Source organism: Aedes albopictus, chromosome 1 (assembly GCF_035046485.1).
Source record: "Aedes albopictus strain Foshan chromosome 1, AalbF5, whole genome shotgun sequence".
Taxonomy (NCBI): domain Eukaryota; kingdom Metazoa; phylum Arthropoda; class Insecta; order Diptera; family Culicidae; genus Aedes; species Aedes albopictus.
The window spans coordinates 331,725,599-331,737,320 of NC_085136.1; the positions used below are offsets into that span (position 1 = coordinate 331,725,599).

Genomic DNA, 11,722 nt, shown 5'->3' on the forward strand with positions numbered 1-11,722 from the left:
GATTTGAAACGGACCCCTGGGGATTGGGTTGGAGGTAAATTCTACCGTCTAGTAAGTTTATCAAAACGACAGCAATGCGACCTTATAATAAGTAAGAAAAATGTAAACAGTGTTAAATCTATGTTATTTAAGAACTCCGTCTACGAGTTCCTTAAAATATTCTTCAAGGAAAAATCTCAAAAATTTCTCTAGGGATTTCTTCAGAAAATTCGCCTTTCCAGAAGTTTTTTACAAGATCTCTAAGAATTTCCCCAGAAATCCTCCCAGGGACTCTTTCACGGTTTCTTATAAAACCTTTTCCAAGGATTTGTTTGAAAGTTTTCTTCAGGGATTGCTGTATAGACATTTTTCCTTAATTTCCTTCAGAAATTCCATTATAGATTTATCCAGAAATTCCAAAAATTATTATTTTTAATAGTCTTGTAAAGAATCCTCCTTCAATTTCTTTCGAATTTCCTTGCCTTTAAAGATCTTTTCTGGAATTCAATTAGGGGTTCCTTGTAAAATTCCTCTTAATATTTATTTTGAAATTTCTCCAGGAATTATTTAAAAAAAAATATATAGAAGATTTTTTCAAAAATTCTTCCGGGTTTTCTTCTTTCAGAGAATCTTTCAAAAATTGTGCAGATCATTTCAAAAAACCCCTAAACAACCATTTGAAAATATTATTCAGAAATATTCGTAGCAATTATTCCAGGAAATCTTCCAAAGATTCTACTAATGGTTTCTACAGAAATTTATCACTTCCTTTAAAAAATCTCGCATGAATTACTTCAGAAATGTGTCCATAAATTCCTTCAGAAACAGGAGATTCCTCCTTGAATTCGTTGAAAAAGTTTCACAGTATTTATTGTAGAAATTCTTCCATGGATTTTTTCAAGAAGTTTTTCAGAGATCGGTTTAGAAACGAGTCTTAAGATTCTCCAGACATTTCTTCAAAAGTGCAATTACAAAAACTTCCAAGGATTATTTTGGAATCCCTGGACAATCTTCCAGGGATTTCTTCTGAAACGGCTTCAAGGATTCTTATGAAAATTCTCTTAGGAGTTCCCTAACAAATTTCACCAGGAATTTTTGTCGATAATCTTTCATGGATTGTTTCAAAAATTTCTTCAAATTTTTTTAGAATTTTTTCCAAGAATTCCTTGAAGAATCTTTCAATGTTCCCTTCGGAAATTCCTCAATGAAATTCAACAGAAGTTTTTTTCAAAGATTCTTTAGAAGAACCTTCCATAGCTTTCTTCAGTTGTCCATTTCTTCAATAATATCTCCAAGAATTCATTCAGAATTTCTCCTCTGTTTTTTTTTTTTGAAAATCTTTCACGGACTTCTTCAGTAAAAGCGATTCCTTGAAAATAAATTCCTCACATCATTTAAGAAATTCTTCTACAGATTTTTAAAGAAATTCTTCCAAGAAAATTCAAAAGATATTCCACAAATTTCCTAAGAAAACCATCAAAGGATTCTTTCATAAAATCTTCTCCGGAGTTACTTGGGGAAACCTCCAGGAATTTTAGATTTTTTAATAGTGCTTCGTGCAGAAGTTTCTCCAAGAACACCTTTACAAAACCTGCCATTGGTTGCTTCTGAGATTGCCATATGATAACTTTTTGAAAATCATCTAGGAAAACCTTCCACGGAATCCTTCAAATTTCTCCAGGATTATGTTCTAAAATTCTTGTAAAGGATTCTCCCAAAATATCTCCCAGTATACTCCTAGGCATTCCCGGTCGGTCCAGGATCTTTTCGTAAAGGAAATTTCCTTGACTTCCTTGGGCATAGAGTATCTTCGTGCCTGCCACACGATATACGCATGCAAAATGGTCATTGGCAGAGGAAGCTCTCAGTTAATAACTGTGGAAGTGCTCATAGAACACTGCTGAGCTGAGAAGCAGGCTTTGACCCAATGAGGACGTTACGCCAAGAAGAAGAGAAAGAAGATACTCCTAGGTAACATTTCATGAACTTATTTAAAAATTTACCCATGGATTCTTCCAGAAAGGATGGTCAAATGTTTCTAGCTATTTTTTCTAGAACTTCCGTTTACCATCGATTTTTGAAACAATCAAAAGGAAACATTTTTTTTAATTTTTATATCAACAATAGATTTTCCGTACAAGTTTCAATGAAAAAGCTATAAACAAAAACAAGGGAATAATAACACTGTTTGTACACCATAAACCATCTTATTCTTTCTACCACATATGTAGAATTTAGAAATACCAATAAAAATCAGTTACTCACATGCCTCATGGCAGGACGGCGAATAATTAGCAGTGTTTTATTCCCAAAATCCATCACAACAAAAAGGGTCCAGTCCGTTGGACAAACAAATACATAGGATTCTCGGAATCTTTCTTAAAATCTTCCATTGATTTTTTTTCGTTTTTTTTTTCTCATGGTATCCGTCGGTAATTCCTTCTAAGACTCCTCAAGGAATTTCGTTCATATGATTTCCCTCACGGATTTCTTTATAAAACATTCCACAGATTTTCTCAGTTTTATCAGCTTGGATTCTTTTAAAAACGCATCCGAAAATTCCTTCCGTGATTTCTACAGGGATTGTTTTGAAAAAATCAGCCATAAGCTCTTGCACGAATTTTTGTTATGACCAGAGATGCCTTTATAAAGTCTTCCTTATTTTTTTTGTTTAAGAAATACCTTCAATGCTTTCCTTGGCAATTCTACCATAGACTGCATAAGAAAGCTTTCCAGAAAATTATTGAAAAATTACTCTATGTATTTTTAAAACAGATTTTTTTTTGATTTTTAAAGAAACTGTTCCATAGATTCCTTCGGAAATTCCACTAGAGGTTCCTTTAAACATTTCTCTATGAACTCCTTTAGAAAATTTTCCAATGATTTCATTCAAAATTGCTCCATGGACGCATTCAAGAAATCCTCCAGGAATTATTGAAAAAAAAAACAAAAAAAAAAGCTTCTACAAAATGTTTAACCTGAATACTTTGAAAATTTGAGGACTCCAGTTAGCCTAGTGGTTAAGGCTATGGATCGCCAATCCGGAGACGGCGGGTTCGATTCCCGTTCCGGTCGGGAAAATTTTCTCGACTCCCTGGGCATAGTGTGTCATTGTGCTTGCCTCACAATGTACAAATTCATGCAATGGCAGGCAAAGAAAGCCCTTCAATTAATAACTGTGGAAGTGCTCAAAGTACACTAAGTTGAAGCGAGGCAGGCCAAGTTCCAGAGGGGACGTAGTGCCATAAAGAAGAAGAAGAAGACTTCGAAAATTTCTCAAGAATTTTTTTTTTATCTTATCGTTGCTTTGACGGTAAACGGTGTTGAATTGTTTTCTTTTATGTCTGTTTTTTTTCAATGAAAACTCCTTTATTATTCTTTACGTTTTAAATTACTTTATTTTCTTTCGGTCATCTTCGGAAGATTCCGCCAAAGGTTCGCTTGCCAAGGCGGCAAAAGGCATTTGTATAAAATATTGCATGGATTGCTTTAAAACCGTATTACTTAAATTATTCAGAAATTTATTTGGAGTTCCTCTCACAAATTTCTTCTTTATTTCTTCCAGAAACTAGTCAAGAAATACATCTAGCAATTTCTGCACGCATTGTCCTAGAGAACCTTCCAAGAAGATAATCTCACAAAGTCCTCCATGGATTCTTTCAGGGATTCCTTCAGGGTTTCCTTAAAAATTTCTCTAAAAATTTTTCCCAAGAATTCCACGAGATACTGTCCTAGGAATCTGCCAAGAAAATAATCGAAAATTCTTTTAGAAATTCTTCTATGGATTTCATCAGAAATTACTCTAGAGATTCCATAATTTTTTTTTTCATAGATTATTTCCAAAATTGCTCCGTGAATGCTTTAAGTAAATTCCCCAGGAATTCCTTTTAAAATATCTACATCGGAATCCTTCGTAATTCCTCTAAATAATTTTAAATGAATTATTTTATATAATTTTAATAAGTTCCTTCATTATTTCTATCAAATTTCCCTTAGCATTCCCTTCAAAAATTTATTAAGAGTGTTGTTCATAAATGGCTCTGGAAATTCATTATTTAGTAGTTTCTCTAAGGATTGTCCAAAAAACCTTCAATAGATCCCCTCAAAAATTATTCATTGTAATCTTTTAGAAACTCTTCCTGCAATTATGAAAAATATTCCTCCACAAATTTCATCGAGAATTTTTACAGCGTTTCCTTTAGAAAATCTTTCAAAGGTTCTTTTTTGAAAAATCTTTTAAGAATATTTATGTATTTTCTTAAGGATTTTGTCAAAAAATCTTTATAGGATTCCTTCTAATACTTTTTTTGATTTTTCCAGAAATTCCTCTAGCGGTCCCTTTTGATATTTTTTCATGAATTCATTTAGAAATTCCTCCAGAAATAACACCAAGGATGGTTTTAAAAAAGTTTTCCATGATTTTTTCAGAAAGAGTTCCACGAATTTCCTCGGAGAGACGTCTAGAGATGCCTTAAGAGAGTCCATTATTTCTATAGAAATTCATTCTATAGATTTCTATAATCCTCTGCCTATTCCTCCAGAAATTTCTCCAGGGCGGCTTTCAGAATGGTAATTTCCTTTTTTTTTTTCAATAAATGGTCTAAGAAACTCTTCAGAAGTTTCACCCAGAATCCCATCAGAAAATCTTCCCGTAAGAATTTAGTCCAGTGAATCTTCAAAAAAGGGGGTTGTTGGTTCACAACCTAACGAGGCGACCTGATGCGTGAGAATCATCATCTCACGCAGTAGTTGGTGCTGCCGCTCGCACTTGAGCGAGATTTTTTACGCGTTCTGGCAACTCGGCTCACAGCCGACTGCGGGACCAGCATACCCAGACCGACCACCCCACCCATTCCTAGTTAGACAGCCCGACAGAGCACAGCTTTTACAATTTCCAATTAGATCAAAAGTGAAAGTGAATAAAGTGCATGAGTGTTAAGAAATAAAGTTGTTCGTCGTCTGTATCAAGTCGCGTGTTACACTTTATTGCAATTCCTTTCTGCTATCGAGCTATCGTGCCAGAACGTCCCCGTTGTGCTATTTTTGTGTGCTGCTGTTCGTTGGGTTATCTCCGGCGGCGTTCTGGTGATTGTGCACTCTGGTTTTGTGGGACGTTGGCATTGCATGTGCTGAAGATATCGGCTCGGAGTGTATTTGGACCGCCAGCTAGGGTAGTGGTCTTAAATTGAAGCCCGAGTAAGCAGCGGAGTGGTGAAACCTGAAAAAGAACCACAACGTAGGGGATACGCGCCATCATAATTTTGGTGCCGTGACCAGGATTTCGTCCTAGTCACCACGTGCTGAGCCGTCCACTGGGCGCTGCCATATTGGACCTCAGTTCATCGAAGCAACGTTCGCCATCCTGCCTGCTGCTTGTAATTCAATACAAGGCTCGTTTTAATCGGGCGTAAGGTAACGACCTGTCCGATAATATTTTGCGCACATCGCAGGTGCCCTTTAGATCTGCGTTTCTGTCTTTTTTGCATGCACGAACTGCTAGCGGCGACTCCCGTTCTACGATATCTACCATTCATTCCTGCATGTGATATCGCTTGTGGCCTCGAAGCGCCATCTTGCTGCCCAGTGTTGAAGACAATTGGGCCATTGTCTACCGTGGCATCCCCAGCCGCGGAAATTCTGGATCATTCCATCAGTGTGACCGGTTGATTTGGTGCTGTAGCGTCCCCAGCTGCAGCAACGCACACTATCGGAGCAAAGTTTCTCAAACGGTCATCGTACGACATCGGTGGTTCATTCAGTTCGTCAGGTTCGGCGATCTGAACCGCCTGAGCTACAGCATACTTCCTGTATCGAGCGGAATTTAAATAATACAAGGCAAATTCTTGCCTTGGACAAGGTGAGTACCTTTCCAAGTGCTTTATCGTACCTTCTGTGGGTCTACTTGTGGTCTTCTGGTTGGCAGGTCTCTCTCTGGACTGATTTTTCGCGCCTTCGGATCCCTCCTACCGCTGCTGAGGACAATGGACGATCAGCAGCAGATCCAACAGCCGCTATTGCAGTCAACGAGCCAACTCACAGCACGCCGAGCGACACTTTTGGCTGCATTGGGCCGGGCAGAGGCATTTGCGACGGGATACGATGTTCAACGTGATCAAGCGCAGCTACCCCTGAGGTTGGAGTACCTTAACGGCGTCTGGAACAACCTGGAATCAGTGCAGTCGCAGCTAGAGGACAGCGAAACAACCGAAGAAGGTAGGGCATATCATGCAAATGTTCGGGCTGAGTTCGAGCCTCGACTTTTCGAAATTAAAGCCAGTCTGATTTCCAAATTACCTCCGCCTTCTGCTTTTGGCGCTCAAGTCCCTCAACCCCCTCAAGTTTCCTCCACTCTCTCTGGGATCAAATTGCCAACGATTTCTCTGCCGGAGTTCGATGGCGATTATATGCAATGGCTTGCATTCCATGATACATTTCTCGCACTCATCCACTCCAATCAGGACGTGCCGGATATACAAAAGTTCCACTATTTGCGGGCAGCTGTCAAGGGGGAAGCTGCCCAGTTGATCGAGTCTATTGGGATTAGCTCCGCTAACTATGTTCTGGCTTGGGATACGTTGAAAAATCGGTATTCGAACGACTATCTTCTTAAGAAGCGGCACCTGCAGGCACTCTTCGACGTCCCCTGTATGAAGAAGGAGTCTGCTGCATCACTGCACGGGTTGGTGGACGAATTTGAACGGCATACGAAGATCCTGAACCAGCTTGGGGAGCCGACCGATTCGTGGAGCACCATCCTGGAGCATCTGCTGTGCACACGTCTACACAACGACACGGTGAAAGCTTGGGAGGACCATGCGTCTACGGTGGCGAACCCAGACTACGCCTGCCTCATCGATTTTCTTCAGCGACGAACCCGAGTTTTGGAATCAATCTCCGTGAACCACCACGCACCGAATTCAGCACCTTCTGCTAGTCATTCCACTCAGCCGCCGAGGAAGAATCATCACAATTCCCAGTTTCGAGTCTCTTCCTGTGCAACTACTACTAATTCAGGGGAGAAATGCATCGCCTGTGGTCAATCGCATGCGGTGATTAGGTGCCAGAAGTTCCTCAACCTTTCGCCGAACGAGCGCCAGCAACTCGTTAAAGCAAAGCGTTTGTGCCACAACTGCATCAGAGGAAACCACTTCGCTCAAAATTGCCCATCCAGTTTTACTTGTCGGAGGTGTAACCGACGCCATCACACGCTTCTCCACCCTGAACAGTCCGAGGTTCCACGCAGGTCCGGCAGCCAAGCCACAACGCCTAGTTCAACATCAGCAGCTCCACCCTCTTCGAATGCTTCGTCTGTAGTCGAGTCGCCTACTCAATCCATGGTTGCAGCATCTGAAACTACACAAAATGTTGAAGTCAGCACGCCTCTGCAAAATCATCGTGAAAACGTTTTCCTACTTACCGTGATTGTGAAAGTCATCGACGACTACGGTGTAGAACATCTGGCTCGCGCGCTTCTGGACAGCGCGTCCCAACCAAACCTCATCACAGATCGTATGGTGAAGATTCTGAGGCTGCGACGACAGAAGGTGGATGTGACCGTCCAAGGGGCCGGCAAACTCTCAAATTCGGTACGAGACTCCGTCTTTGCCCAGATTCAGTCGAGGAAGGGGGACTTCTCGTGCGGCGTCAGCTTCCTGGTGATGGACAAATTGACGGCCAACCTCCCTTCGCAAAATGTTTCAACTGTAGGTTGGAAGATTCCGACAGACCTGTTTCTCGCCGATCCAGCCTTTAATGAAAGTCAACCCATCGACATGCTACTTGGAGCAAAACATTTTTACTCGTTCTTCCCCAGCGCTGCACGTATTCAGCTAGACCAAAACCTCCCCCTCCTGGTTGACAGCGTCTTCGGCTGGATTGTCGTTGGATCTTCAAGTACGGCCTCCCCCGCTTCTTGTGCGCCTACGACTTGTGAAGCCGTCACCGTTTCGATGATTTCCCTGGAGGAGAGCATGGAGCGATTTTGGCAGACAGAAGAACTGACATCCTCGGACAACTACTCAGTTGAAGAACGGCAATGTGAAGCCCTGTACCAGTCTACAGTTTCCCGGAATTCTGAAGGCCGCTACGTTGTCCGATACCCCCGGAAACCCGAATTCAACCAGCTGCTAGGCAAATCCAAGGAAAACGCTCGACGACGATTCGAATGCTTGGAGAGGAAACTGGAACGAAACCCGCAATTGAAGGAAGATTATCACCATTTCATGAGAGAGTATCTCTCCCTCGGCCACATGCGCCTGGTCGAAGCGGACGACGAAGAAAACTCTCCGACCTATTACCTGCCCCACCACCCCGTAATTAAGGAGGCAAGCACGACGACGAAGGTCCGTGTCGTGTTTGATGGCTCGGCAAAGACCTCCACCGGCTTCTCCCTCAACGAAGCTCTTTGCGTTGGTCCCGTGGTGCAGGACGATCTTCTCAACATTATTCTGCGTTTTCGAACCTTTCCTATCGCTCTGGTGAGCGATATTGCCAAGATGTACCGGCAGGTACTCATTCATCCCGATGATACACCACTCCAACGTATTCTGTGGCGTTTTTCCAAAGAATCCCCGGTGCAATCGTACGAACTCCTCACCGTTACGTACGGTCTGGCGCCATCGTCATTCCTAGCGACTCGGACTCTCCAGCAACTGGCGGATGATGAAGGTCAAGCATTCCCCGAGGCAGCCCCGGCATTGAAAAAAAGCTTCTACGTCGATGACTTTATTGGCGGAGCTCAAACTGTTGAAGAAGCGGTCCAGCTACGAAACGAACTCAGCGAACTACTGGAGAAGGGTGGACTCGAGCTTCGGAAGTGGACGTCCAATCGGCTTGAAGTCCTGCAAGGCCTCAGCGATGAGCAAGTCGGTACGCAATCTTCTCTTCAGTTTGCTCCACACGAAACTATAAAAGCACTTGGAATTAGCTGGGAACCAGGAACCGACTGTCTGCGATTCGATTCCCAAGTTCGAAATACCGATGAGTCTCCAACTAAGCGGTCGATCCTCTCCGATATTGCCAAGCTTTTCGACCCTCTCGGGCTCATTGCACCTGTCGTGGTTCGCGCTAAGATCCTGATGCAAGAACTATGGCTATTATCCTGCGACTGGGACGAACCCGTGCCAGATCCTGTGAAGTCCAAATGGGAATCATACTACCAAGACCTGTCGAAGATCTCCGAGCATCGAGTAGACCGCTACGCATTCCTTCCCAATTCGACCGTTCAACTTCATACCTTTGCAGATGCCTCCCAAGCTGCATACGGAGCCTGCACATACGCGCGATGTGAAGACGACCAAGGACGAGTGCGTATACATCTCCTAGCATCAAAATCCCGAGTAGCTCCCCTCAAGCGGCTAACAATTGCGCGATTGGAACTGTGTGCAGCCGTTGTAGCAGCTCATTTACACGACCGCATCAAAAAGGCCATCGGTATAAACGTGTCGTCATCATATTTCTGGTCGGATTCAGCGGTTACACTACAGTGGCTTCGAGCACCCCCAAACACCTGGCCAACCTTCGTGGCCAATCGTGTTTCAGAAGTTCAGCAATATACCCACGGCTGTCAATGGAAACACGTTCGCGGAGTCGAGAACCCAGCCGATTTGGTCTCGCGCGGCATGTCTGTCGACGAATTCCTTCGGAGCGAATTGTGGAGTCAAGGTCCCGGCTGGCTGGCCAACTTGCCGCAAGACTGGCCCGTGTTGATTCCCCCAGGAGTATCAGGAGAAGAGTTGGAAATCAAAACCACCGTTGCGGTCATCCAAACAACAACATCCGTTCACCCTCTATTCCTCCGCTGGTCCTCCTACAACCGCCTGCTACACGTCGTCGGATACATGCTTCGTTTCGTCACCAACATCCGTACCAAAGTCCGTACAATGCCATCGTCACCAAGTTCTCCCATCGGCGCAGCACTTACTGTTGCCGAAATTGCCAAAGCCAAAACGCTTCTCGTTCGATTAGCCCAACAAGACGGATTCGCAGAGGAAATCAAGCAGCTGAACAAAGAGAAAACTATCGGCAAACAGTCACACATACGCCGGATGAGTCCATTTTTTGATCCAGAGGGAGTGTTGAGAGTCGGAGGTAGACTGAACTTCGCCCTACTGCCCTACCAAGCCAAACACCCTGCACTGCTGCCTACCAAACACCCGTTCACGCGCCTGGTTTTCGAACATTTTCACCGCAAGTTGCTTCACGGCGGCGGGCGCCAACTCCTAACCGCAATCCGTGAAGAGTTCTGGCCACCCCGTGGCCGCAGACTGGCTCAAACCGTTGTCAGAAACTGTTTCCGCTGCACTCGTCTGAATCCAACGCCTACGGTACAACAAATCGGCCAACTACCATCCCAGCGGGTCATTCCAAGCCGGCCTTTCAGTGTGACCGGAGTGGATTACGCAGGTCCACTTTACCTTCGTCCCATCCACAAACGTGCTTCGCCTGCCAAAGCATATCTGTGCTTATTCGTCTGTTTTTCGACAAAAGCGGTTCACTTGGAGCTGGTCAGTGATTTGTCCACTCAAGGCTTCCTGAATGCATTACGTCGTTTCATCTCTCGGCGTGGACGTCCAAATCATATTCATTCAGACAATGGCAAAAATTTCGAGGGGGCAAAGAACGAATTGACCGAGCTTTTCTACAGGTTCAGCGACCAAACACAGCAAGACAGCATAACATCCGCATGCGCCGACGAAGGTATCCTGTGGCACTTAACACCACCCAAAGCCCCACATTTTGGGGGCCTTTGGGAGGCTGCCGTCAAGGTAGCAAAGCGACATCTCTATCGGCAGCTAGGATCGACACGATTATCGTTCGAGGACATGTGCACGATTCTCACTCAAATCGAAGCCGTGATGAATTCCCGTCCGCTGCTACCGATGACCGAGGACCCAAACGATTTGGCAGCTTTGACGCCGGCACACTTCCTGATTGGATCGTCGCTACAAGCCCTGCCCGGCCCAGACCTGCACACCGTACCACCGACTAGACTGGAGCACTACCAGCAGCTGCAGCAACACGTTCAACGTTTTTGGGTCCACTGGAGGAAGGACTATCTCCAAGAGCTGCAGCATGACACTCGTGGTTGGAAGCGCAACGACGAAATCATCCCCGGAAGAATGGTCATCCTAGTCGACGAGATGCAACCCACTTTGCGTTGGCCTCTTGCGCGCATTGAATCGGTGATTCCTGGAAAAGACCAACTAGCCCGAGTTGTTTTGCTACGCACTTCCCGTGGTACTATCACTCGTCCCATCGCCAAAATATGCCTGCTTCCGAACACCGTCGTCACCACGAACTGCGAAAATCCATCAGCGTCCACTTCCAATGAGCAGCAACCAGCACATTAGTTTTAAATTAGGCTAAAAAGACACAATTCCTGTTAGTTTAAGAGAAAATTGTTTAGTTCATTTCACATTAGCGATAAGATCGAAGTTGTTTGTTTTTGTTTACGTTTCTGTGTGTTGAACTAGTTCAAGGCGGCGGGTATGTTGGTTCACAACCTAACGAGGCGACCTGATGCGTGAGAATCATCATCTCACGCAGTAGTTGGTGCTGCCGCTCGCACTTGAGCGAGATTTTTTACGCGTTCTGGCAACTCGGCTCACAGCCGACTGCGGGACCAGCATACCCAGACCGACCACCCCACCCATTCCTAGTTAGACAGCCCGACAGAGCACAGCTTTTCCAATTTCCAATTAGATCAAAAGTGAAAGTGAATAAAGTGCATGAGTGTTAAGAA

General features: G+C 44.2%; 1 protein-coding gene across 1 annotated transcript; it reads left to right on the plus strand.

Moving 5' to 3' along the window:
• The first annotated feature begins 5,960 nt into the window (after nucleotides 1-5,960).
• On the plus strand, nucleotides 5,961-11,330 carry LOC134284049 (uncharacterized). Its single transcript, XM_062842228.1, has one exon. It carries the CDS (start codon nucleotides 5,961-5,963, stop codon nucleotides 11,328-11,330), a length of 5,370 nt encoding a protein of 1,789 aa, XP_062698212.1.
• The last annotated feature ends 392 nt before the right edge of the window (nucleotides 11,331-11,722 follow it).